General features: G+C 41.7%; 2 protein-coding genes and 1 non-coding gene across 5 annotated transcripts in view; 1 reads left to right on the forward strand and 2 right to left on the reverse strand.

Annotated features, from left to right (window-relative positions):
* The first annotated feature begins 253 nt into the window (after window positions 1–253).
* The window catches only part of Raly (RALY heterogeneous nuclear ribonucleoprotein), a 70,780-nt gene continuing 43,054 nt past the window's right edge, over window positions 254–27,979 (forward strand). Inside the window, exon 1 of one of the 3 annotated variants that reach the window (XM_048349027.1) lies at window positions 254–486. The gene's annotated coding sequence lies outside the window, so the exon portion shown is untranslated. The remainder of the gene's footprint in view (window positions 487–27,979) is intronic. The other 2 variants (XM_048349025.1, XM_048349028.1) reach the window with 2 other exon arrangements.
* LOC125353739 (alpha-ketoglutarate dehydrogenase component 4-like) lies at window positions 4,672–5,103 on the reverse strand. The gene has a single exon (XM_048349396.1). It carries the CDS (start codon window positions 5,101–5,103, stop codon window positions 4,801–4,803), a length of 303 nt encoding a protein of 100 aa, XP_048205353.1. The 3' UTR covers window positions 4,672–4,800.
* On the reverse strand, window positions 9,724–9,830 carry LOC125354060. The gene has a single exon (XR_007211444.1). It is a non-coding gene; the product is annotated as a U6 spliceosomal RNA (small nuclear RNA).

Consider the following 27,979-nt stretch of genomic DNA (forward strand, 5'->3'; position numbering starts at 1 on the left):
GGACCTTTCCAAAGCCAGGTTCAGGGGGAGGGGAGACCCCACGCGCCTGGGTAGTTTGTCCAGGCCGGGCCTTGACTGCGGTGTCCCAGTGCCGGTGTCACCGAATCCTTCCTGGGGAAGCAGGTGAGAAGGGAAGGAGAGCCCGAGGCCAGAGTGGAGTGGAGGGCCGAGTGTTGGGTAGCGGCTCCGGGAGTGCCCCCCCCGCGCCGCACGCCCGGGGTGGTGCGGGCCGGGGGAAGGACTCGCGGCGGAGGGGCTCGCGCTCCGTCAGTGCAGCGCGAGCGGCGCGGGAGCTGCGGGCAGAGCCGGAGGAGCTGAGGGGGTGGTAGCGGTGTGGACTCTTGCGCGTGTGCTCCGCTTCCTCTCGCCGCGGCCGGGGCCGTCTCCTTCCTCCCGCTTTCCTTCCCTTCCTCTCTCCCTTCCGCCTCCGAACGTGGCGGCACCGTCTTCTGTGCCGCGCGGCTTCCTCTAGACCTCTCGGCGCGGGTGAGTGGAGGCTGCGGGCGTCTCCTAGGGGTGCGTGTGGGGTGTTCCCCGGTGCCTTTTCGTCTCCCACGCCTGCAGGGGGGCCGCTGCCTATTTTTAGAAACTCTTTTCTTCGGCCTTTCCGGGAGTCCTGGTAGCCCGACTAACTCCAGGCCCCCTCCCCCTCCGCCCCCCCCCCCCCTCGGGCCCGACGCCCAGGGTCGCCGGCCCCGGCCCACTCGCGCCGGTTCCCGGCCGCCTGGCAGTCGCTGCCCGCTCTGGTCGCGGGCCGGACCCTGGCCCGGGCCAGGAGTTGGGGTGGGCTGGCGCCCGCTTGGAAGTTGGAGTCTTTTGTGCTTGCGCCCCGCCCCGCCCGACGAGGGGAGGAGGGAGGAAGGAGGGGTGCGGAGGCCGCGCTGGGGAGGCCTCGGGCGGGCCTGTCCCTGGCTCTGGCCTTGGCCCGGGGCTGCTTCCTGGCTCTCACGCCTGAGCTGAGTATTCGGGCTCCTTTAAGCGCGCACAACTCGCTCTGTCTGGCTCTCTACGGGTGTGAACACTTCGGACCCCACCTCTGCGGGTCCAGGGATCTTTGCACCTCTTGGATACAGATGGGAGCAAGCTACAGGCCCTCGAACTGGGGCCGAATCCTGCACTTTGTCCCAGCCCCTTTGGGGGCCGAGCCCCAGTTTGTTTGTCCCTGTGTGAAATGGAGTAAAGATGGAAACTGGCCTCACAGGATGTTCATGGATTCAAGGAGGGAGGGAAGGGACTTGTGAGAGAAGCGTTATACATACACCAACAGGTAATATTTAATGAGTCTGAGTCAGGAACTTCATAAGCCTCTATCATTTAATGCTCACAACGGCCCTCTAGAGTTATCTCCATTTACAGAAGCAGAAATCAAGGTACAGATAGATTAAACAATGTGTTCTAACTCACTTGTAGCCACAGAAGTGCAAAGCAGTGATGCTAAAACCTGTCACTTTTCCTGACATAAACACATTAGTACAAAGGGTGTTTTGATTTACACCATTAGGTCACACCATTTATAGAGACATAAACTGAGTTCTCCCTGACTCTGGGTGAATGTCCACTGTAGTACGGATGAAATCCTATTCTACCAGAGCTCCAAGGGAAAGTTAAGTTAGGGTGAATGTTATGTTTTTGTTGTTATTGCCTTTACAAATTAAGAATGCTGGAGACTCCAGATCTCTAACATGTGCAGATCTATGGTGTTTGGCTTAAGGAACCTTTAAGTCTATATTTTATAAATAATGAGGTCCATCTTTTGTTGATGTCATGTTCCTCCCTCTATACCTTTTATGTTCTCAGTTCCATTTTCCCTGTTTTCAGATAAAGGCCCAAGGGGGTTGAAGTGAACTAAAATTAACTTAGGCAAGTGTTCTAGTTTTCTTTTTTTTTTTTTTAATCTTTATTGTCAGGGTGATGTACAGAGGGGTTACAGTTATATATGTTAGGTAGGTAGTGAGTTCATTTCTTGTCCCAACATTTTACCCCTTCCTCACTTTTTTCTCCCACTTTTCCCCATCCCCTCCAGTGTTCTAGTTTTCTGATGTATTTGATTCTCGTAGTGGAGCGAGTCTAAAAATCACATTGAGAGGACTTTGGCCCAGATCCTTAAGTTCTCCTGATGTTTGTATTAGTAGGTCCATTTTGGTTTCCCCCAAGATTCTAGATTTAGGAGTGGTGGTATACATGAGGTTGAAGCCTTGTATACCATACTTTGTATATCAACTTGCCTATCTCTGGAAAGGGAAGGTAAATTGTTTAATAACAGAACTAGAGTTCTCAGCCTTTCAGTCTAGTAATTTTTAATTTTTTTTTGATACTCTACCACCTCTTAAAAGGACACTAATCTTTGCCAGACCTTAAGATCAGGAATCCTGCGTAATTGGAAACCCCAAGGCATTTCTGTAGCCCCAGCCATTTTCTGTGCCTTGTGTTAAATGTTAAAAGGAGGCCAGATTTTGTAGGACAGAATTGTCAGGTGTCTTTGTTAGTCACTTCTGTATTATATTATTTATGATTATAGTACTCTTCTGTAACCAGTATCTGGGTTGTTACTTAATGTAAGGGAATCTCCTTTTTACTGTAAGGCAGGAGAGATAGCAGGGTTAGGGCACTTACATCACAGAATTAATATGTATAGCAGACAGAACACCTTATTAGAGGATTTGCTGTGGAATGGACTGAGCCTTCTGAGCTACTGTGGCACACAGAGCCAGTTTCTTTATGTGTAAACTCTCAAGCGTTGTGGGGACTATGGAAAGAAAATGACTATGAAAGTGCTTTGTTGTAATAGTAATATCTGACAATAAGTATTTCGCATGTCCTACCAATCACTGTACTGAGACTTAACAGTGGAACAAATGTGTCATTTAATCCTTAGACTACCTATGAATCAGGTACTATTCTGTTCTGAAGAAAAAAAGTTTAGAGAAGTTTCATGACTTTCTCAATTATATGCAATGGCTAAGTGGGGAAGCCAGGATTCAAACTGCAAACCTTTAAACTGGCAGGCTTTAAAAAATTACATACATATGCATATATATTGGTACTGTGGCTTGAACTTGGCTTGGCTTTCCTGCTCAAAGTTGGTAACCTACTACTTGAGCCACATCATCACTTCCTGCTTTTTGCTTGTTAGTTGGCAATAAGAATCATGGACTTTTCTGCCTGGCTGGGCTTTGAACTGCTATCCTCACATCTCATCTTCTTTAGTAGCTAGGTATGAGCCATACCCTGGATGTAACTCTATATAAATAATTTATAACCTTAACTATTTAAAAATGCTTAATTCTGGGGCTGGGGATATGGCCTAGTGGCAAGAGTGCTTGCCTTGTATACATGAGGCCCTGGGTTCAATTCCCCAGCACCACATATACAGAAAACGGCCAGAAGTGGCGCTGTGGCTCAAGTGGCAGAGTGCTATCCTTGAGCAAAAAAAAGAAGCCAGGGACAGTGCTCAGGTCCTGAGTCCAAGCCCCAGGACTGGCCAAAAAAAAAGCTTAATTCTGTGGCATTAAGTATATTTACATTGTGTAGCCATCACTTCTGTCCATCTCCCTAACTTATTTCCTTTCCCAACTGAACTACCCAAGAACACTTAACTCCTTGTTCCCTCTACCCTGCCAGAGGTGAGGAAAGTCTGGGCTGGCCTGCCAGATCATTTGTTACGTGGTTACATGACATGCCAGACATGGAATGGCTGGTTCATCTGCCTATGTTGATACAAATTTTGAATGGTCTGTAATGATACATAAATATCTAAATGACCGTTCACAAAAAAAGTTTCCCATTCCTGCAGCCTAGCCCCTGACGATTGCTGTTCTGCTTTTTGTGTTGAATTTAACCACTGTAGGATCTCACATAGGTGAAATTATACAGTATTTGCCCTTTTGTGACTGGCACTTTGATTGTCTTCCTTTGTAGAGTGCTCAGTGAACGTAAAGTTGCTACTATTCTTCATGCAGCAGTGTGTGACATGAAGCCCCTGAGCAGGAACCTAGGTTTTGTTGTGTCTCTGGTAAAGTTTTCTCTGCTCTTTTTCTCTCCTGGGGATTGGAGTTCCTTATTGCTTATTGCTGAAGACTCCTTCATCAACGATAGCCCCTTCTGTATTTTCAGAAAATTAGAGCCTTTACAATAGAACAGACAATTTCTCATGTGTGGTTGTTTGCCCCTGCTTTTCTGGTCATCCAGGGTTGTTCCATCCAGTGATCAGGAATACCAGTGTTAGACAGCAGCAGTTTGGATTGAAACATCTCAGAAGCTGATTAAGTGGATTACCTTTATGACAAACTCTCTCCTTTTTTAAAAAAGCACACAGGAAGGATTCACATTTGGATTCTTTCTTTTTTAATGTGTACTTTAAAGGTATAAAATACATAATTTGGTAAGCTTGTGGAGAAGCTGAGCAAGGTACATAAATTAGGAGATAGAAATATCCATCTAGGGGCTGGGGATATGGCCTAGTGGCTAGAGTGCTTGCCTCGTATGCATGAGGCCCTGCGTTCAATTCCCCAGCACCACATATACAGAAAATGGCCAGAAGTGGCGCTGTGGCTCAAGTGGCAGAGTGCTAGCCTTGAGCAAAAAGAAGCCAGGGACAGTGCTCAGGCCCTGAGTTCACTGCCTAGGACTGGCCAAAAAAAAAAAAAAAAAAAAGAAAGAAGAAATATCCATCTATATTTTCTATATTTCATTTTCTCAGAATATTTATTAAGGTTGTTTAATATACAATTTTGTACTTGTCATTTTGGAAGTCCTTTATTGTAAAGATAATTCTTTGATGATAAACTGCAGCCTCAATGATTATTCTGGCCCTCCATGTTGGATGAATTCCATGTCTTCTTGAGATATAAGTTTCCTTCTGTATTTCTGAGGTAATATTTCTAATATTGCTGCAGTGTCTGGTGGACCCTGATGTATCATATCTGGTGATTTACTTCCCTTAGCATCCTGGGAGACCAAAGAAGAGTGAGGTAGGAGGCCTGCTGATCTCAAAACTTCTGATGCACTGAGTTTAGGATTTTCTCTTCTGTTAGGAAGTCTTATTAATGGAGTATGTGGCTTGAGTACCTCAACAACCCTGCTGGCAGACACCATCATGACCATTGCTGCCCATCATGACACCAGGAAAGGCAGCTTCTGGGGCATGCACATGTGGATTCTTTTTGTTTTGTTTTTTTTTTGCAGGTCCTGGGGCTTGAACACAGGGCCTGAGTACTGTCCCTGGCTTCTTTTTGCTCAAGGCTAGTCTGCCACTTGACCCACAGCGCCACTTCCGGCTTTTTCTATATATGTGGTGCTGAGGAATGGAACCTGTATATGAGGCGAGGAGCACTTTACCACTAGACCATCTTCCTAGCCCCACATTTGGATTCTTAAAGGGTATTTATGGGTCCTTATGGTTACATGTGGTCAGGCTGGAGTTAGATGTTGCATTCTAGTCTTTCAAAATTCCCTTTGATTTGACTGTTGATATGTTTGCTTATGAAAGCTGATTGGAATTTTGTCCTAATGCCATTAAAGGGTTGGGATAAGTAAGGTTCCAGAGATGGGGAGTAGGGCAGCTGCCAAGACCATATGTTTGATCATGGTATACTTTCCCTTTTTTGGTGCTAATACCAAAAATTTAGAGCCTTGCACTTTTGTTTGGCTTTTCTGCTTGTGGCTGGTGCTGTACCTGAACTTTGCCTCCAGTCCAGTATTTTGCTGGTTAATTGGAGCTAGATTCTCAACAGACATTTTTGTTTAGTTTGGCTTTGAACTTTAGTGCTCTAGGACTCTGCCTCCTGAGTAGGTAGGATTACAAGGGCGAGCCACCAGTGCCCAGCTGGTTATTTTTACTTTTTCAGTCTTTTTGTCCAGTGGCATATGTCCCAGGTAATTCATCTGAATAATGAAGAGAAATAACGAATAGGTGACCTGCACGGTCTGTTTTAACAACATTTTATGAGTCTAGATATCTAATTCAGATGGTATTTGTAGGAGCAGTTCTCCCTTTCTTTCCTCTTTCTTAGGCAATGGTAGGGAGTAGAGATGGAGATCCACATGAGTAGGTAGAAAAAATATATTACTCAGTTTTAGCTATATGTATTAAATGTATAATTGTAATATACAACAGGAATGTCACCTCTTTTCCCTTGGATACTAAATGGAAAGTTTCAGACCTGTGCACAGGGTACAGCTCATAGACACTTAGGACTCCAGATAAGGGGACAGTCATATAAAATGGAAGTTTAGTGTGGGAGCCTGAGGATCATTTTGTCTGATCTCTATCTACTATTAAGTGTGTGGGCTTGACCGCACACACTCTTCTTCCTTTTCTGGCCATTTCTTCATTACGAAGGTCTAGAAAGTGGGAGTGGGAAGTGGAGACAAAATTGGCCTTCTTCGCTCCTTCTTAAATGAATATATAGAAATAGGGATCATTGTTATGTTTTCTGTTTCTACATTGTTATGTTTTCTGTTTCTACAGTTCTTTTTTTTTTTTTTTTCCCCAGTCCTGGGGCTTGAACTCAGGGCCTGAGCACTCACCTTGGCTTCTTTTTGCTTAAGGCTAGCACTCTACCACTAGAGCCACAGCACACTTCTGGCTTTTTCTATATATGTGGTGCTGAGGAACTGAACCCAGGGTTTCAGGTATGTGAGGCAAGCACTCTATTAACTAGGCCATATTCCCAGCTCAGTTCTTTTTTAAGTACTTGGTGTTACCTTTCTTACCATTTTATAATCTCTTCATATAATAAATAAGTGTGTCTTAACTTTCTGGGAGTAAAAGAGGAAGTTGGGAAATTGTTACTGGACTTTATCTCCAGAAGAGCCATCAAAGCCCTCCACTATTCACTATCTATCAAAGTTATCCCAGCATCAAGCTGGGGTAGGGAAAGGGGCTTATGGTTAAATATTTAGGTTTCCCAGAGGGCATTTGTGTTGGGAGTGGTCAGCGAATTAAAGTGCAAATCGGGCCATTCTCCTAATGTACTGTAAGTTGGACTGGGGAGAATAGCTTTCAGTGTTTTTTCTGTTTTTTTTTGTTGTTATTTGTTTTTGTTCGGTGGTGGGGCTTGAGCTCCAAGCCTGGGCATTGTCCTTGAGCTCTTTTTTTTTTTGGCCAGTCCTGGGCCTTGGACTCAGGGCCTGAGCACTGTCCTGGCTTCTTCCCACTCAAGGCTAGCACTCTGCCACGAGCCACAGCGCCGCTTCTGGCCGTTTTCTGTATATGTGGTGCTGGGGAATCGAACCTAGGGCCTCGTGTATCCGAGGCAGGCACTCTTGCCGCTAGGCTATATCCCCAGCCCTGTCCTTGAGCTCTTTTGGTCAAGAGCTCTACTACTACTTTGAACAAGAGTCTCATACAGATTTTCCTGTCTGGGCTGGCGGGCTGGTTTTAAACATTGACCCTCAGATCTCAGCCTCCTGAGTAGCTAGGATTACATACATGAGCCATCAGTGCCTGGCTCAGTGGGGTTTTTGGTGCTTGCCAGACTCATGTTAATTGTAATTACCGAATACTCTGGGACCTTTGTTTTTTTAAATAAGGGGATTGGAATAGGTTCCTTGAATGATATGTCTTCCTCTTAGCAGTTTGAATCTCTAGTTTTATGGAAGTGACTTTAGAAATTTATCTCTAGAAGAAAAGACTTGACTAGAGCATTGAGAGTATCTCAGGGTTAAATTCTAGGCGCTTATGGACAATACCTTTCAGTATATAAACAGATGGATATTGCTTTTTAGAGTGGAACAATTGATGAAAATTTTCTTTGAAGTGAATTTATCAAATTTTCTATTGAGTTCCATTATAAACTTGGAGCCATAGTCCCATGGGGCAAACTTGGGAGTCTAAGACTATAAAAAATTATATTTAAATATGTTCCAAACTGTTTAAAAGCGCATAATAAAGGGAAAATAAAAAGCACTATAAATTTCTCACAGGGCTGGATAGTAGTGCTGGATAAAAATTGGATCAGAAACTCATAGTTCCTTGAAGCTTTAGCCTTGTGAGGTAGGTATTCCTACCTGAGTTACCTGGCCCTTGAAATACCATCTTAGGACTGAATATTTCTGCTTATTTATCAAGTTAAGAATTAATTGCTTTATTCCAAATGAGTATTCTCTTTTAGAAGAACAAGTTTAGTAGCATAGTGTTTTTGACCAGGTTTTCTTCATTCTGGAGGCATTATTGGATATTTAGCTGTCTCTTGTTTATTTGTTAAGGATTTTAGAAAGCTTAGTTAAAGGTGTTGTTTGCATGGTTTCTCTTGATCTATTTGCCTAGGTTTCCTTTGCAGTTTCTGTTAGTGAAAGGACGCCCAGAAATGGATTTAAAAGAATTCATTTTTGTAGGTTTGTTTTTTGTGTATAAATTATGATCCTGCCATTTTGAGAGGTTAAATGTTTCTTGCTTCCCCAGACCATTTTAAGGCTTTCATACTTTTTTCTTGCATATGGCTTTAAGCTGGCACTGAAGAATGTTGCTGTCAATGTAGTAATGAGGGCTGCACATGAATCAGTTGAGCACAAGAATAACTTTAAACTTAAAAAAAACTTAGCCTTGATTTTTCACACCTATTAAAGTTGTCAACTTTTACTACAATTTACTACAATTAGATAGAGTCGGATACTACAATTAGATACAGTTGGATAGAGTTATGTTGAGTAGGTTGGTCACTGGTATAACATGATTATTTATGCATAGAAATCGAATAACTTTCTATCCCTAAGCTCAATTCATTGCAAGAATTTAGAGAACACCTACTATGTGTTCTCCCTGTGAAGAACATACAAACCATGCACAACTTGATTTTTTTTTCGGGAAGCAAGTAGGACAAATCCTAGTTCCTTTCTCTTTGTTGCCCTGGCTTAGATATTTAGGTTCTGGAGTCAGACTAGAAATAGCATAATTGATGGAGGGATATAAAAACGTTATGTATAGTCTGTTCTTTAAGGTTATGTCCCTCAAAGATAAAACCATGAAGATGATGCTGGTAATAAGGCAGTTTGATGTATAGCTTGGTTTAGGTGACAAAGGTCTGTTCTTGTTTCCCAGCACTAATAATGCCAGGTATTTGTGGCATGGGACTAATACTCTTTACCTTGACTTCCTCATAATATTGTTAGGGGAAAATTAGAATATATCAAAGAGCCTGCTGTGAAGCAGTTTACATGTGAAAAATCCATGAATCATTTGTCAGAGATAATAGGTGAATGACAGATGTTTCATAAGGGAGAGAGATCTCTTTGGGTTCTAGTCATAAAGGGTGGTCTGAGCTACTCTACAGCTAGGAGATGTAAGGCATAACTTTCTTCTTTTTTTTTTTTTTTTGGCCAGTCCTGGGCCTTGGACTCAGGGCCTGAGCACTGTCCCTGGCTTCTTCCCGCTCAAGGCTAGCACTCTGCCACTTGAGCCACAGCGCCGCTTCTGGCCGTTTTCTGTATATGTGGTGCTGGGGAATCGAACCTAGGGCCTCGTGTATCCGAGGCAGGCACTCTTGCCACTAGGCTATATCCCCAGCCCCAACTTTCTTCTTTTTTAAAAAAATTATTGTCAAAGTAATGTACAGAGGAGTTAGTTTCATAGTAAGGCAGTGAGTACATTTCTTACCAAACTTGTTACTTCCTCCTTCATTTTTCTCCCACCTTTCCCCCCTCCCCCAGTTCCTTCCTCACCCTCCCCTGAGTTGTACAGTTGGTTTACAGCATATTGTCTTGTAAGTATTGCTGTTGCATTGGAAAAATAGGGAACGTTCCATGAATTTGTATGTTATCCTTGTGCAAGGGCCATACTAATCTTCTCTGTATTGTTCCAATTTTAGTATATGTGCTGCTGAAGTGAGCACCTTTTCTTCTTTTTTTGAGAGGGTCTTGATATGTATCTGAGCTGGCTTTGAACTCAAGATCCTTGCCTTTGCCCTCAAGACAAACCCTTAGTCTTTCACTTCCCTACTACTGGAATTACAGGTGTATACCATCTGGTATATTCAACGTAAGTGAGTATTTGAGCTGGATGGGCCTTGTAACATTTAATAATAGTGACTATATGCTAAGACCACTGTTATTTCAAATATTTGTCTGATTGTGCTTATAAATGCCAATATTTATTTTCTCTCAGACTAGCCAGAAACAACACTCAGATCTTTTCTCAGTTGATGTGCTTCTTTCACCTACTTCTTTCACTTGGGAAGTCATCAGAAATTTATACTGCATTATACTGAAGGGATTTTGTGTAATAGGAACATCTTGAGCAAAGACACAGATGAGTGACCTGATGGAGTAGTATTCATATTCCTGCTAATAAGCAGAGGGGAAGGAGATAGATGTTCCATATTTTGCAGGTAGATAATGACTTCTTATATACAGGCTCCCAGAGCAAGTAGAATATAATTATAGTGTTCTGAAACCAAGTTGTATTTAAATGCTAGGTGGACAAGAATAACCTTTTTGCTCAGAGTTACTTCATTTCAGGGAATAATTGATCCAGCAAACAGTTGATGAAGTATGTAGGAAGAGTGTGTTTGTGTGTGTGTGTGTGTGTGTGTGTGTGTGTGTGTGTTCTCTTAAAGTGAAGGAAAAGGAATAGAAACACAAAAATCTAAAGAATATAGTCGTGTAGAGCTTCCTATTATGTGTATATTGCTAAGGGAAAAATTGCCATTTCTTTGTCAGCTTTTATCCTGCCAGTGAACCCTTACTGGATGTTTGTTTTCTGTTTTTAACCAAATCACTTTGAAGGCTACACAAACATTGATCATGTTTTAGAGCCTTTCCTCTTAGTTCTGTCAGCAAATATTAAAAAATATACCTTAAGTTAAAGGAAAATAAGGTGGCATTGGGTGCTCCCAGCAAGGACCACTTTTATGTTAACCATTTGTCAGTTCTTGAGGTGTTTGTCAAGAAACTAGAGGTGCTAGAGCTACTACTAGAGACTTTCATCAGATAGTCTAGGCCCCTTGTCAAATTAAACATTTGATTTTTAATATTAACAATAGTTTCACTGAATTTTGAACCCACTTTATAAAGAAACTATACTTGGTACCATGTGCTCATGGTAATAGGGCTAATATTTACTGAAAGTTCCATGCTAAGCCCTTTATACATGTAAGAACTTATTTAATTCTCACCTCAACCCTAAAAAGTAGGTCCTACTGATTTTTTAATCTGTCTTTTCCTATAAATCATTGTGTGTGTGTGTGTTTGTGCGCGTGTGTGTGTACGCGTGCGTGCTTCCTTCCTTGGATTTGCCCCCAGAGTCAACTAGTCTTTTTGTGTCTTCTGTTTGGCAAAGCTGTTATTGCTTTTATGGGAATGCTGAAGGAATCTAGAGATGGTAGAATAATGACTGAGTAAAGCATGGAATACCATCCTACTTCAAAGAGAACAAACATTTAGCATTGGTACTGTTTACTTTCAAGAGGATCTGGGTGTAATAGATGCAATTTTTTTTACTCTTTTGCAAAGAAAACAAATTAGTTGTGAAGTTCAGGAAAAGCGTTTTAAAAGATAAACGTTTGGGAAAACCAAGTTGTTCAACTTCTACCTCATTGGAGACTCCTAAATGCTTTCTAATCCAGATATGTTAAGAGATAGACAATTATCAGTCCCTTGGATTGTTTTAGTTTCAGGGTATTTATTATCTTTGGTTTACAATGTTTTTCTTTTGTATTGGACCCTAGCCTAGGGAGATTGTGATTGTCTTTCAGTAGAAATAGCTCTAAACCCTACTCCAAGATGACAGGTGAGAGTGACTGATGCCATGTGAAGAAGCAGGATGATTTTTAAGGGGATAGCAGTTACAGTGGATCATGAACAATTTTCCTCTTTATAGGAATAGGCTGTTACTCTACAGAAGGCTTCACTTTCTCAGTTCTCTACCAGGGCTCCCTGTAGAACATTTCTTTGTATACTGACTTGCCAATGTATTGTTTAACATGCTTTGCTTTTTGAGAACCCTGAAGCAGATAGACATAGCTGTTATCTTTGTGCAATACAAGAATTTGGAGTATCAGACTATCTCGTAAGAGGGCTTGAGTTTGAAACCTAACATTCTCCAGTTTTTCTCGCCCCTCTCCCATTTACTACCTCATTTACAGGCTTTTTTTGACAAGAGCATATTTGTTCTCAGCTTTGTCAGAGCTATATAATTTCTTATTGTCTGATGCCCAAAGCCTGGTGCCTGTTGGCACTTACCACTGGATAGCATGTTCTTCTTTGGAACATTCACGCAACTAATTTTTGTTCTCTGCTTAGCCCCCCACAGCCAGCTCAGTTCTACACGGAGTTCTGTAATGTTTGAAAACACTTAAAGAACTAAGTGAACGATCTTTATATTGATGCCAGTGATAACTTGTCATTCTGTTGCTGTCTGTGAGACAAAAGCTCAGGGACAGCATCCAGGCTGAGTTCTAGCCCCAGGACTGCCCCCCCCCCCATATTTTTTTTTTTCAGCTTAAAGGACTTTTCATCCACACCCACTTAACTAAAACTTCCTTTTACAGAGGAAGGAACTAGTTCAAAGTGGTTTAGCAACTGGTCTAGATTGTTTGTGGAACAAACTCTAGATCTTCAGATTATTCTCTTTGTGCCTCCTATTCTATATGACCCTCCACCCCCATTGTGAATTGTTGGACTATGAGCTCCATAAAGGCAAAGACTTTGACTGTTTTTTTTTTTTTTGTTTTTTTTTGGCCAGTCCTGGGCCTTGGACTCAGGGCCTGAGCACTGTCCCTGGCTTCTTCCCACTCAAGGCTAGCACTCTGCCACTTGAGCCACAGCGCCGCTTCTGGCCGTTTTCTGTATATGTGGTGCTGGGGAATCGAACCTAGGGCCTCGTGTATCCGAGGCAGGCACTCTTGCCACTAGGCTATATCCCCAGCCCCTTGACTGTTTTCTTAATAAATGTTTTTGTGTGCTTGTCACGGGATACAAGTAATTTTTGGATGAATAAATGAACTATGTTATAATTTCTCCAGTTAAGACACATGGTTGCATATTGGACTGTACACGAAATTGCATGGTAAAACATACAACCCAGAGCCTAGCACCTGCTAGGCAAGTCCTCTTCCTCTTAGCTACATTTCACCCCTAAATTATTTTATGGAAAGAGTGATAAATTAGTATGAGTCTTTGAAATTAAATGAGAAAGCATCAAATTATAGGATAATAGTTGGCCTTTTGACTTCTACCTCAGAGGGTCTAGTGGGGCTAGATCTTTACTTTGGATTTTTTTTCTTATTGGTCATGGGTCTTGAACTCAGGGCTTGGGTGCTGTTCCTGAGCTCCTTTTTGCTCAAGGCTAGTTAGTGTTCTACCACTTGAGCCACAGCTCCATTTCTGCCTTTTTGTGGTTACTTGGAGATAAGAGTCTTCCATCTCTTTCTTTCTTTCTTTTTTTTAGAGTCTTCCATTTCTTTCCTGCCTTGGCTGGCTTTGGCTCTGTTCCTCAGATCTCAGCCTCCTCAGTAGCTAGAATTACAGGTGTAAACCACTGGCACCTAGCTGAAAGAATCATTCTTAACTCTGCCTCAACCTTTTTCATAGCAGTATTACAGTTTATGGAAAGATTAGAACAAAAGCCAGGAAATACATATATGTAGAATTTACTAGGTGTCTCAGTGAGTTGAACTGGGAATAAGTAGTCACAAAAGTTTCAATTTTGGCTTTATGAGTTCATGTTGCATCCTCCTGGCCCTAGGAGCTAGTGTTTCTGAGGAGGCTGCCTGTACTATCAATGTGGTAGGGGTTAAAGAAAACACAATTTAAAACTTACCAGTTTGGGGCTGGGAATATGGCCTAGTGGTAGAATGCTTGCCTCCCATACATGAAGCCCTGGGTTCGATTCCTCAGCACCACACATATAGAAAAAGCCAGAAGTGGCGCTGTGGCTTAAGAGCTGGAGTGCTAGCCTTGAGTAAAAAGAAGTCAGGGACAGTGCTCAGGCCCTGAGTCCCAAACCCCAGGACTGGCCAAAAAACAAATTTTTTTTTAAAGCAGTTTTGAGAGTAAGAGTCTTCCTAGGTTAGGAAAAATTTCTACATTAAACTTTACTGTGGCTGGTTACCAGTGGCTCACACTTGTAATCCTAGCTACTTTAGAAGGCTGAGATCTGAGGATTGTGGTTTAAAGCCAGCCTGGGCAGGAAAGTTTGTGAGATATTTAGCTCCAATTAACCACCAGAAAACCAGAAATGGCGCTGTGGCTCAAAGTGGTAGAGCACCAGCCTTGAGCTAAAGAGCTTAGGAATAGCGCCCAGGCTCTGAGTTCAAGCCCCATGAGCAACAACAACCACAAAAAAACCAAGTACTTTCTTCTCACGACAACGATCATTTCCTCCTTTCTTGTTTACTCTCATTGTTTTGCACATGAAAAGGTCCAGGGAAAGTACCAGAGCTTTAAGCAGCAGTTGTGGGTCCTGAAGATTTGCCATCCCCAAACACACCAGACCTTTGGTGCTCTTGTCTCATTTTCTTTTTTTTTTCTTTTTTTTTTTTTTTTTTGCCAGTCCTGGGCCTTGGACTCAGGGCCTGAGCACTGTCCCTGGCTTCTTCCCGCTCAAGGCTAGCACTCTGCCACTTGAGCCACAGCGCCGCTTCTGGCCGTTTTCTGTATATGTGGTGCTGGGGAATCGAACCTAGGGCCTCGTGTATCCGAGGCAGGCACTCTTGCCACTAGGCTATATCCCCAGCCCCTTGTCTCATTTTCTTAGGGCATCAGGCAAAGAGCTTGGTAGAGAGACAGGCTGACTCCATTTCTAGTGCAGTCCTGTCATCTTGCAGTAGGGTTTAGATGGCAGTTGGTAATGTGTTCAGCTTCTTCCTAGTGCAGGGCTATTTCTGTCACTAGCATCTGATTGACCTTTTTTTTTTTTTTTGTTACCTAGAAAGATGTAGAGGACAGCTTAGAAACAAGTCTCAATGTAAAAATAGAACTCTCCTGTGTCTTACTTGCCTCCCTCCCTTCACTGCTTTGCTTTTGCTTTCATTTTGTTCCCTTTTGTATCTTCCCACCCCCTCCTTTGTTTTCCTCTTTCTATTGGTTCCCTTCTCCTCCCTGGGAAATTCTTGTTATTCCACTGCCATAGGCAGAAGCTGGTATTGGATCTGTTTCCTATTTTATAGGGGGACTTGTGTAAAGAAGGGCAACTAGTCATGAGACTTTTTTTTTTCTAATGCTGACAACTGGCTTTGAATTCAGGGCCATTCTCTCACTTAATGCTCTACCTCCAATTGTCTTAGGGTTTTGTGTTTTGTTTTGTTTTGTTTTGAAATCAGACTGGCTTCAAACCCCAATCCTCAGATTTTAGCTTGCCTGAATAGCTAGGATTACAGACATACAGAAGCTTTCCTTGATAACAGTTGAGTCAGGGTTTTGTGAACTTTTTTTTACCATTACTGGATATCTCTTGTTTTCAGCCTTTGGAGTAGCTAGAATTACAGTTATATGAAACTGTGCCCACCTATTGGTTGAGATGGGTCTTACGAACTTTTTGCCCTGGCTAGCCTCAAACCACAGTTCTCCTCCTGATATCTGTCTCTTAAATAGCTAGGATTATGCCCAGTTCTTCAGTTCTTTTTTATTTATTTATTTTTTGTTGTTGTTGTTTGAAAAAGATTTACCTTTCTCTACTTGCTTGACCTACTTTTCTTTTCTTCCCAGAAACCCTGGAAATCCAGGCCTATGGGTGGAGATGTGAATCAAGCATATAATATTTAACTCCAAATAACACCCCCTTGTGAAGCTGAGAAGTAATTGTGGCATAATTACTTCTAGTCTGTCCCCTGTTTTATTGGCATTGACTTTTTTTAACCTCTCACAATGTTGGAGTATTGTTACATTTTATTTTTTTAGTAGTTGTCAAATGTCAGTTTTAATGAGAAATTTTCTATAGATAGGCTGCCCTTGAGTATTACAAGCCCTCAGGCAAAGCCAGGGTTGGATGAAATAGAAATGCTCATGGATCTTTTTTCTCATATGTATAGCTGTGTGTAGGGGATACAACATATACATCCTATACCTACTCATTTATGTAGGCTTCTGTACACACCAAATTGAGGCACTTTGATGCATGTTTCTTTCTTCTATATAATTTTCCTTCTACTTTCCAGTCATCTATTCCCCCCTCCCATATATGTACATATTTACCCTCTTAAGCCTTTGTCCTACTCTCTTCTACCCTGATAACCTGAAATTGTATGTGCCATGAAGGTATCTGCAAGCCTTTCTTGCACACTTTGACAAGGCTGTGTCATGTATACAAACACAAGCACTGACACATTTCTACTTGTGCTTCAGATCCACTTACTCAATACAACATTTCCCACATCCTAGTTATAACCAGGTGCTTAAGTCTGTCTTTATAACTGACATCTTAGTTTCATGCTAGTTTTGAAAAGAACTGTCTGCTGGCAGCAAGGTTAGCTAACTATTGGGAAATCTAGACCATTTATGACAGATTTTTGACATTGAGCCACTGGAAAATAACAAAGTAGGGGAGGGCTAGGTTTGAAAACAGTGGATTGCTTTGCAATGGCATTACAGTCTAAGGTGAATTTGAGCCGAGGTCCAAACTAGATCTAGTGAGTTCAGAGTTCATTTCATTTCTTTTTTCTTCATACTAGTCCTGCGGCTTGAAGTCTACCACTTGAGCCACTCTGGATTTTTGGTAGTTTAGTGGAGATAAGAGTCTCACACTTTCCTGCCTGGGCTGGCTTTGAACCACAATCCTCAGATCTCAGTCTCCTGAGGCTTACAGGTGTAAGCCACTAGTATTTGCTTTATAGTTCATTTTTATTGGAAGATAATCACATATTTAGCAAAAGAGCTAGTGCCACTGGCCACTGCATCTATTCTAAATTAAGATCATGGGCATGTGCCTAGAAACTGGTATCTTTTAACAAGCTCCCTGAGCTCATGCAGTGTGCCTAGATGTTGGGAAACATCTTGAGAAACAAACTAGAACTACATTATCTCCTGGTACTACTTTGGACAGTTGTCTTTTCTGGACTTGACCTTTTTTTTTTTTTTTTAAAAAAACAAACTAAGATTGCAAAGCTCATGCTCATAAAAGACTTTTTCACTGAAAATATTTAATACTGTTTAACAAAGAGTTTGGTTTGGATTCTTTTTCTACCTCATTGGGATAGTCTAGGATCTCTTAACCTCACAAGATTTTACCCTGAGCTGGGCATTTCAGATCATTTGGTCAGATGCCAGCTGAGGCAGCCTTGGCCCTGACCTTCTGTCAGTAGTGTAGTACTGATATGGCTCCTAATTAGAAATGGATCAATATGGGCCTAGAGCCAGCCCTGGAGAACATGTGATGAAGGCTGGAGGAGTGCTCTTAGCTGGAAAGAGCCTGATTACTAAGAAATGGATCTAGCTAGATTTAGCAACACAAATAGTTCTTTTTGACACACCTTTTCTGAGCCCAGCAACAGTTGGGGATCCCACAGATGGGGAAATGATTAACTTGTTATCCCCTCTTTGATATGTTTTCCTTACTCATACATAATATGATGCTAGTACATAGTATATACAAGTTCCTCTTCAGCTGGAAAAGTCACTTATTTAATATCTACTAAGTGTTAAATAGCAAGTTAAGCCCTTTATATTCCTATTTCTCCTAACCTACTTGTTGGTGGGAAAAGGAATACAAAGCTGAGAGAAGTCAAAGTGAAGTGATGTGGCTACCCAATGTCAGGTACCATATTTTTGTGGTAATATACTACAACATTTGTAGGCTCACAGTCCCAGCTCCTAAGTCTGGGCTACAGCCCTGGCCGGCCAGCCTGCTTTTTACTGATGCGGGCGGTTCCAGCTCTCAAGTCTGGGGTATGACCCTAGCCGGTCAGTATACTTTTTACTTCCCCAATAAACCCATCTTTTTACTTGAGACTGTCTCTAAGTGACGGACTCTTGGAGGAATGGGGGAATCCCCCTCCCTTGGACGCCATTACATTGTGATCCCCTCCTTGGAGGGACCCCATTATAGAAATAACATTAATAATAGAAATAAATAATATGAAGTTGATCATCATTAAAAAAATTTGTAGCACTAATTCCAGCTTGTGAGTTTTGTATCAGAGGTCTCCCTTCCCCTCCTATAGACTGAATTGGGGTCAAGCCCCTACCCTTCAAAGACTAGAGGAAATTTTTAAAACTAATGGTAAGTCGAGGGGAGAGGAAGATGTTCTACTTGCTTTTGCTTTCTTATCTCCTTTCTAAGGTCCCTACAGAATAAGCAGCCTCTAATAGGAGATATCAATCATCGTTTGGGATCAATGGAAAGGATTCTTCTGTATGGAGTACAGAATCAGGCTGCTGAACTGGCCTTGCAGAAGTAGGGAGAAGAGACTTAAAGTTGGATATTTCTAGGCATTGGAGAACCTGAAGGTTTAACACATTCAGCAGCTGGTATGGTTGGACCCACTTTTCCTGAAGTTGGTAATTCTAATAGTTGGTGAATGTCTCCTATTGGTCAGGACTTGTGCTAGTAACAAAGATTCTTAAATTACCTCATACTCTAGAAACAGACAGGGATACAAATAAAGTATATTTTGTGCATCTTAATCAAAGAACGTACAAGAAACTGATTTGTGATTTGAAGGAACAATTAAGGTGGGGATGGACACCCCAGACCCTGAGAACTAACACAAACAAATGTAATATGTGTCCAGGAACCGATGGCATGAGGTGGGCATTAGAGCAGGTCCTAACATGCAGCAAATGAGATGAGGCCCTTGCCCTTTGCCAGATTTTGGATTACAGTAGTAGCCATCGGATGGCAGCCATATGGGAGCAGCAGATGGGAAGGAGGAGGTGGATTTATTAGCAGGTGCCAATTGAGACTTATTTCTAGAATTCTAGAATTCTGTGGGGAAGAAGGGAGGAAAGTTGAAGAGCAGCCGTATTCTTGGCCAAGCCTGCAGAGGTGCTGTGAGTTGTTGGCAGTGGTTTGAAAGTTCCTCTGGCCTGAGCAAAATGGGTTGGCTTCTCTGATGGTAAAATCTTGTTTGCTTCATGCCTGCCCCTCCTCTCTGTGTTCTTTTTTTAAAAAGGAAATTAATGGAATCTGTTCAAAATACTCCTGAAATGAAATTACATTTTTAACTCTAATTACCCTAATTACAGCTTGACAGCCATAATCCTGGAATGGCAGATATGCTAAGTACCTCATGCCTGTGACAAAAGCTCACTTAACCCAGATGAAATGTTCTGTTCTGGGCTTAAGAAAAAATATTTTTGTGTGTTTGCCTTGTTTGCTGTATTCGCTTAGTCTTTGGTCCCACAGACTCACCAAGCCAGGATAAGTATGCTGGCTTAAATCTCTGTAGAGATCCCCTTGTTACCCATAAATGATGAGCCTGATAATTCTTACCACATCTCTGGGTTTTCTCTTCTGTTGAAATAGTACTGCAGCCGTTAGTAAAATTTCTGCCTTGGAGAACCAAGAAAATTAGAAGATTGCTGGTCTAGGGCTACCTTGGGATCTAGGATTAGTTTATGGCTGGTATTAAAAATGCAGTTTGAGGTCAGTGATTTTTTTTTTTTTTTTTTTTTGGCCAGTCCTGGGCCTTGGACTCAGGGCATGAGCACTGTCCCTGGCTTCTTCCCGCTCAAGGCTAGCACTCTGCCACTTGAGCCACAGCGCCGCTTCTGGCCGTTTTCTGTATATGTGGTGCTGGGGAATCGAACCTAGGGCCTCGTGTATTCGAGGCAGGCACTCTTGCCACTAGGCTATATCCCCAGCCCTGAGGTCAGTGATTTTAAAAAAAGATGTGAAAATAAAAGTTCTCTTTCCAACCCATATATTCAGTTCTTTTAACTCAACACAGCCTAGTGCTACCTTGAGAGATGTCTTGGCCACTATTTATCTAATTACTTGGCTAGACTCAAGGTAAATGCTAGGATAGGGGTGGTGCCCACCACTGGAACCAACTGAAGGATCCATTGATGATATCTGTGAATCATCTCAGGATTCTTTTAGGACCAAAGAAGTCTGTTAAGTCAGCAGATACTGTGTATTTGAAGTACTGCAAAGGATACAGTTAAATTAGACACAGTCCCTGTTCTTGAGGTTAGACTTATAGTAGCTGTTTGTAGGTAAAGAACACTTACATGTATGCATCAAATTATATAAGGCAGAAGAAATTCTACTCATAGATAGGCAGCCTGAGAGCTTACTCTCTACCAGGTACTGAAAATAATATAGAGATGTATCAGTTGAAGTTCCATGTTTCAGGAGTTCCCAGTAGATTGGGATAGGTAGGTATGTGACAGTTTACTGTAACATGAACATGTGGATGTGCTGGGAAGTTTTACTCTTGGAAGGAGGCTGGTCAGAAAAACTAAAGAAGGATTAACTTCTGTGGGAAACTTGTCACAGGGTTGGCATTGGGCATTTGGCACAGGTAGTATTGGCAGAAGAATAGAGAAGGGCATTGTAGATGTTAGGGAATGGCTTGGCCAAAGTTTCCAAGTGCCATCTGCTGTGATTGGACTACAGTGTTCCAAAAGGATATGGTAGGGGATATGTAGAGTCAAACTATCCTGTAGGCAAGAGATCCATTGAGAAGGTATTGGGTTGTGATAGCAAGTGTATATAATGAAGTATTAGACAAAAGTAAGAGACAGAAGATGTGTTAGAACAGATGTCAGCAAACCATGGCCAGGAGCTGTGCCTGTAGCCCACTGCCTTTTTGTAGTTTGATTGGCAGACTGCCACACACCCAAGGAATTTGTTCATCTATGATTGCTTTTACAGTACAGTGGCAGAGTTTAGTAAAGAGATTACTATAGCCAACAAAGCTTAAAATGCTTAAAATAAAGCTCTGTACTCATGAGCTGAGTTAGAAGGTAACTATATGGTTTGTAAGTAAAGATACATGTTAGGATTAGGTCTGAAACAAATCAGAAGTGTTAGACTTTTTCAAAAGAAGGGACAACATAATTTAGTAGGGAACATCTGCCCTACTTATTTGCCTTAGAATTTTTTTTTTTTTTTTTTTGCCAGTCCTGGGCTTGAATTCAGGGCCTGGGCACTGTCCCAGTGCTTCTTTTGCTCAAGGCTAGCACTCTACCACTTGAGCCACAGCTCCACTTCCCAACTTTTTCCTGTTTATGTGGTACTGAGGAATTGAACCTAGGGCTTCATGCATACTATGCAAACATTCTCCCACTAAGCCACATTCCCAGCCCTGCCTTAGAACTTTGTAAAAGTCAAATTTGTTGAAAGTTACCATGAACAGAAAAGGACACCTGATACAAAAATAAGACATACTTTTATTAGTTTTATAACCCTAGTCCAGTTACTTAACTACCTAGAAATTCAGGTAAATAATTGTGAGTATAATTTTTAAAAAATTACCTCATTAGTCTGATGAGGACTGAGTTTGTGGAACAGAATCATTCTCCCTTTTTCTCTCTTGTCCTCTCCCCCCTCTCTTCTCCCTCCCACCTTCCTTCATTTTTTGGTGGTCAGGGCCTTGTACTTCAAATGATAAAGCAGGTGCTATATGATTTGAGCCATGCTTCTACCCCCTTTTGCTTTCATTATTTCTTAAGTATTCTAAAATTTTCCTGGGCTGGCCTGGACTGTGGCCTCCTCTGTATACTGGAATTACAAGTGTGAACTACTGTGCCCATCTTTTTTTATTGGTTGAAATGGGGTCTTGCAAACTTTTTACCTGAGTTGATCTGTAACTGATCCTTCAGATATAAGCCTCCTGAGTTGACTAGCTCGCATTGCAGGTGTGAGTCGCCATGCCCCTTATTCTGCCTATTTTCTTCCTCTTCCCCTGTCTAGTTGTCTAAGGCTCTCAAGTGGAAAAGGTGGATATTCTAGAAAATCTAGAACATAGTTTGAGAAGTTGAGGATGTGTAGGCAGGGAGTTTAAAGGACCCAGCGTGGTTGGAGCTGTTAGGGATGATAATTTGAGAACACCTTGTACCCATCCCTGTTATAGCTAATAACATTTATTGTGATCAGATTGAACTTGTTTCTGTCCTTTAACTGCCAGAACACATAAGACCCCCTACAAAACTAAAGGGTATATTTATCCCTCACCTGATCCAAACATTAAACACTCCACTCTCTGTCTCAGCTTTATTGCTGCCTGGAAGTATAGTACTTCCAAAGACAAAACCCAAATATGCCCCAAATCGGTCACCTACCTGGGACTTAGAATCTTACAACAGGGATGAACCATACCTTCACATAGAGTTCAAGACCTTTTAAACTATCCTTTCCCCGAATCCAAGCGAGACTTCTTAGTCTTTCTAGGCTTCTTTAACTTTTTCTGCATCTGGATCCCCAATTTCTCCCTTACAACACACCCTCTAGACATAGCCACCCAGAGGTCCCTCAACAAACCCCCACTGTTCCTTACAATCTCTCCCTACCCTAAAACATCAACTCAAGCACTCCCTATGCAAGTCTTCCACTTTTTCTTTTTTTAAAATATTTACTTACTTATTGTCAAAGTGATGTACAGAGGGGCTACAGTTTCTTACATAAGGCAGTGAGTACATTTCTGTTCAACTTGTTAACCGCCTCCCTCATTTTTCCCCCGGGCTTCCACTTTTTCTATGTACAAACAAGGACAGGCCCTGGCAATTCTCTGCCATAAAGGAGGGGACACCTTCTGCCCTCAAGTTTGCCTATCAAAACAACTAGATATGGTAGTATAGGGATGGCCCCCGTCTCCAGATCCTGGTGGCAGTGGCACTCATGGTCCTGGAAACCCACGAAATCTTCCTCTACATCTTCACTTCCCACTCACTCAAGGATTTCATATGCCACAGGGCCTTCATTTCCCTTCCTCCCTCCTGAGTCCAGACTCTCAATGTATACCTCCTTGATCCTACCCTGTCTTTTGAACAGTCTTCCAACCCCACCCCCTTAAACTCTGCCACCTTCTTACCTCAACTCAGGTTGGAAACTGAGTCAGAAACTTTTAATACATTCCTGTTTGGATACCTTAGATCTCTGCTTAAATCCCATCTTGGACCAACCCATTCCTGGGGTCTCTGATTGGTTCATTGATGGAAGTTCTCATAAAAACACTCCTTACACATAGGAGATACATCATCATCCAGGGCAGCCCAGAAAGATCAAACCATACAAGATACATAGAAATAAAATCCTTGCCACATACTCCTCACAGCAGGCGGGGTTGGTCTCCCTTACATGTGCCCTCCACCACACCACCAACCAACAGGCCAATATTTTACTCAAAGTATGCATATAACATCATTCACTCTAACATCCCAATCTGGAGAGAGAGGATTCCTAACCCAAAAAGGATCTTCCATAATTAATGTCACCTTTATCCAGGATCTCTTGGACTCAGCACTGTTCCCAGAGCAGGTAGCCATTATCCACCGCCTAGTCATCAAAAGAAAAAGGATTATATCTTTCTTCTCAATAATCATGCAGACTCCCTAGCCAACAGATCCTCAACATACAAGCATTAACTGAACTACTACTTCTTAAAACTCAGCATCCTGAAAACCTCCCCCTGATGGAATAAAGCCTTATATTAACTGCACTATCTTCTATCCATCTGAGCAAGCCCTCCTCTCCTTCCTACAAACCAATCTTTGACCCATATAACAGGCAATACCTTAAAAAAAAACCTCACTGCTTCCTGTGACATATGCTGAAAAACAAATCCTAGCCCAAACCTCTGTCTGCCCCAGATCCCCACACACCAGGTAAGGGGTTCCTCACCTGCCGTGGACTGGCAGACTTTACCTATTTAACTCCTTAGATGACACAAGTATAGACTTTTTCACAGAGTAGGTAGAGGCATTTCCTACTACCATCCAGAAAGCGTCTACTGTAGCTTGATTAATTTTCACTGAAGTGCCTCCCCACTTTGGCCTACCTTCTTCCTTACAATCTGATAATGGATCTGAATTTTATTGTCTGCTGTCACCCAACAATATCTCTATAAATCCCTTGGAAGTTTCACATTCTCTACTACCTGTAGTCCTCAGGAAAGGTGGAAAGGGCTAACAGAACTCTTAAGGAAATCTTAACCAAATTAACCCTGGAACTCAAGCAAGAATTGGTTAAACTCCTACCCCTAGCACTACGCCAGATTTGTGCCCCTCCTCAAGCCCTGTCAAATAAGCCCCTTCAAGCTTATGTTGTAGCAGACCACTCCCCCCTTCCAATCCTCTATCACTCCCCCTTTCCTCGTACAATAATCTCCCCTCCTTCATTCTGAACTCTGGAAATATGCTGACTCCAAACTCTACACCTCCTTCCCAAATGCTCCCCTTCAAATAGGGAATCTTTTGTATGTCTCCCACCCCACTGTTTCTAACATCCTTTCTTCCCCTTTTATTTTTTTTTTTTTTATTTTTTTATTTTTTTATTAATTGGACATAAATTTTTTTACAAGGTGTTGTGCAAAGAGGGTGCAGTTACATAGTAGGGCAGTGTGTACATTTCTTATGATATCTTACAACCTGTTTTTCTATCCCTTGTCTAGGTCATGTTGACATATATGCAATATACAATGTATCAAGAACATATACAGTATTCACAGACTTGGTCTCTACTGTCTCTCCGTCTCCCTTTGTTAACAGTCATATATCAGGGAGATCATGCCCCTTTGTTTTCTGTGTTCTAGGCTTGTCTCACTCAACATTATTTGTTCGAGTTCCGACCATTTCCCTGCAAATAACAATATTTCACCATTCCTAATCGCTATGTAGTATTCCATTGTGTATAAGTACCATATTTTTTGGATCCATTCGTCTGTGGAGGGGCATCTGGGTTGTTTCCATATTTTAGCTATTGTGAATTGTGCCGCGATAAACATGGTAGTACAAATGCCTTTTTGATATCTTGGATTTTGCTGTTTAGGATAGATGCCTAGGAGTGGTATGGCTGGGTCATAGGGTAGGTCTATATTGAGCTTTTTGAGAAACCTCCATACTGTTCTCCAAAGTGGTTGTACTAATTTGCACTCCCACCAACAATGGAGAAGGGTTCCTCTTTCCCCACAGCCCCTCCAGCATTTGTTGTTTCCTGAGTTCAGAGTATAGGCCATTCTAACTGGGGTGAGGTGGTATCTCAGGGTTGTTTTTATTTGCATTTCCTTTACTAGCAGGGATGTTGAGCATTTCCTCATATGTTTCTTTGCCATTTTTATATCTTCTCTTGAGAAGTCTCTCTTTAGCTCTTTTGCCCATTTCCTAATAGGTTTATTGGGCTTGGAGGGGCTTAGTTTTTTGAGTTCTCTGTAGATGACCGATATCAGGCCTTTGTCTGTTGCTGTGCTGGTAAATATCCTTTCCCATATCGTTGGCTGTCTTTCTATTTTGGTGGCTATGTCCTTAGCTGTGCAGAAACTTTTTAATTTGTAGTAGTCCCATTTGTCGAGTCTTTCTCCTATTTGTTGTGCCCCTGGGACTCTATTCAGGAAATTCCTTCCTGTGCCTATAAGTTCTAGTGTCTTTCCTACTCTGTCCTTCAGTAGTTTCAAGGATTCAGGTCTGATGTTGAGGTCCTTGATCCATTTTGAGTTGATCTTGGTGCATGGTGATAGGCTTGGGTCTACTTTGAGTTTTTTGCATATGGCTGCCCAGTTCTCCCAGCACCAGTAGTTGAAGAGGCTATGTTTATTCCATTGTATATCTTTAGCTCCTTTGTCGAATATCAGTTGGCTGTAAGAGTGCGGTTTTATTTCTGGGTCTTCAGTTCTAATCCATTGGTCTTCCGATCTGTTTTTATACCAATACCATGCTGTTTTTGTTATGATGGCCTTGTAGTAGATCTTGAAGTCAGGTATTGTGATACCTCCTGCATTGCTTTTTTTGCCTAGAATTGCTTTGGCTATTCTAGGTTTTTTGCTGTTCCATATGAATTTATGGATTGGTTTCTCTATTTCAGTGAAGAATGTGGCTGGGATTTTGATAGGTATTGCATTGAATTTGTATAACAATTTGGGCAATATGGCCATTTTCACTATATTGATTCTGCCTACCCATGAGCATGGGAGGTCTTTCCATCTCCTTGTGTCTTCTTTGATTTCCCTTATTAGATTTTTGTAGTTTTCATTGAATAGGTCCGTCACTTCCTTGGTTAAGTTGATCCCTAGGTACTTTATTCTTTTTTTGGCTACTGTAAATGGAATTGTTTCCATAATTTCCTTTTCTGTTTGTCTATTGCTGGTGTACAGAAAAGCTGCTGACTTTTGTGGGTTGATTTTATATCCTGCTACTTTGCCCAAATTGGTTTATTAGGTGTAGGAGTTTGGGTACTGAGGTTTTTGGGTCCTTCAGATACAAGATCATGTCGTCTGCGAATAGGGATAACTTGATTTCTTCCTTGCCGATGTGGATCCCTTTGATGTCCTCCTCTTGCCTTATTGTTATGGCTAGGGATTCCAGCACTATGTTGAACAGAAGTGGGGAGAGTGGGCATCCTTGTCTTGTTCCTGATTTTAGGGGGAATGACTTAAGTTTCTCTCCATTTAATATGATATTAGCAGTTGGTCTGTTGTATATGGCTTTTATTGTTTTGAGGAATGTTCCATCTATTCCTGTTCTCTCCAAAGCTTTTAATAGGTATGGATGTTGTATTTTGTCAAAGGCTTTTTGGGCATCGACTGAGATAACAATGTGATTCTTGATTTTAGCTCTGTTTATGTGGTGAATTACGTTGATTGATTTACGGATGTTGAACCATCCTTGTGACTGAGGGATGAAGCCTACTTGGTCATGATGTATGATATTCTTGATCACTTTCTGGATCCTATTAGCTAATATTTTATTGAGGAGCTTTGCATCTGTGTTCATTAGTGATATTGGTCTGTAGTTCTCTTTTTTTGTTGGGTCTTTGCCTGGTTTGGGAATTAGTATGATATTAGCTTCGTAGAATGAGTTTGGAATTTCTCCCTCCATTTCTATTTCGCGGAAGAGTTTGAGGAGTATTGGAATTAGCTCCTCACTAAAGGTTTTGTAGAATTCGTTGGTGAATCCATCTGGGCCTGGGCTTTTCTTAGTAGGGAGGTTCTTGATTACCTCCTGTATCTCACCGTAAGTTATTGGTTTATTTAGCTGATTTATTTCTTCTTGGTTCAGTTTGGGCAGTTTGTACTTCTCTAAGAATTGATCCATTTCTGTAGAATTATTGTTTTTTGCTGAGTAGAGGTTTTGGAAATAGCTCCTTATGATTGTTTGAATATCGTGTGTACTTGTTGTAATTTTTCCTGTGGAGTCCCTGATTTTACGAATATGAGTCTCTTCTCTTCTTTTTTTTGTAAGTCTTGCAAGGGGTCTGTCAATTTTGTTTATTTTCTCAAAGAACCAGCTTTTAGTCTTATTTATTTGTTGAATGGTCTTTCTATTTTCAATCAGATTTATCTCTTCTTTAATCTTTGTGATCTCTCCTCTCCTAGTCGTTTTAGATTCTGTCATTTCTTGTTTCTCCAGTTGTTTTAGTTTCATCGTGAGGGTATTCACCTGCTCTGCTTCCATTCTTTTAATGTGGGTGCTGAGTGCAATGATCTTGCCCCTCAGAACTGCCTTAGCTGTGTCCCATAGGTTTCTTTGTGATGTGTTTTCTTTGTCATTGTGGCTTATGAATTCGTTGATTTCATCTTAATTTGATCTGTGGCCCAAGTGTTGGATAGCAGCGTGGGGTTTAGCCTCCAAGAGTGTGTATAGGCTCTGTGGTATCCTTTGTTGTTGAGGGTTACCTTTAATCCACTGTGGTCAGATATAATACATGGGATGACGTCAATACTTTGTATTTGCTGAAGTTCTTTGTGTGGGCTATGACGTGGTCTATTTTGGAATATGATCCATGGGCTGCTGAAAAGAAGGTGTATTGGGTCTCTGTGGGGTGAAAGGTTCTATATAGGTCTGTTAGATCCATTTGGGAAATGGTGTTATTTAGGTCCTCAGCTCCCTTACTAATCCTCTGAGTGTTGGATCTGTCTCTTGGAGAGAGAGGAGTATTAAAGTCACCCACTAT

Source organism: Perognathus longimembris, chromosome 6 (genome assembly GCF_023159225.1).
Source record: "Perognathus longimembris pacificus isolate PPM17 chromosome 6, ASM2315922v1, whole genome shotgun sequence".
Lineage (NCBI taxonomy): Eukaryota > Metazoa > Chordata > Mammalia > Rodentia > Heteromyidae > Perognathus > Perognathus longimembris.

Excerpts from the sequence above, each read along its gene's own strand:
- LOC125353739 (XM_048349396.1), bottom strand. The coding sequence starts at position 5,103 with ATGGTCATGATGGTGTCTGCCAGCAGGGTTGTTGAGGTACTCAAGCCA.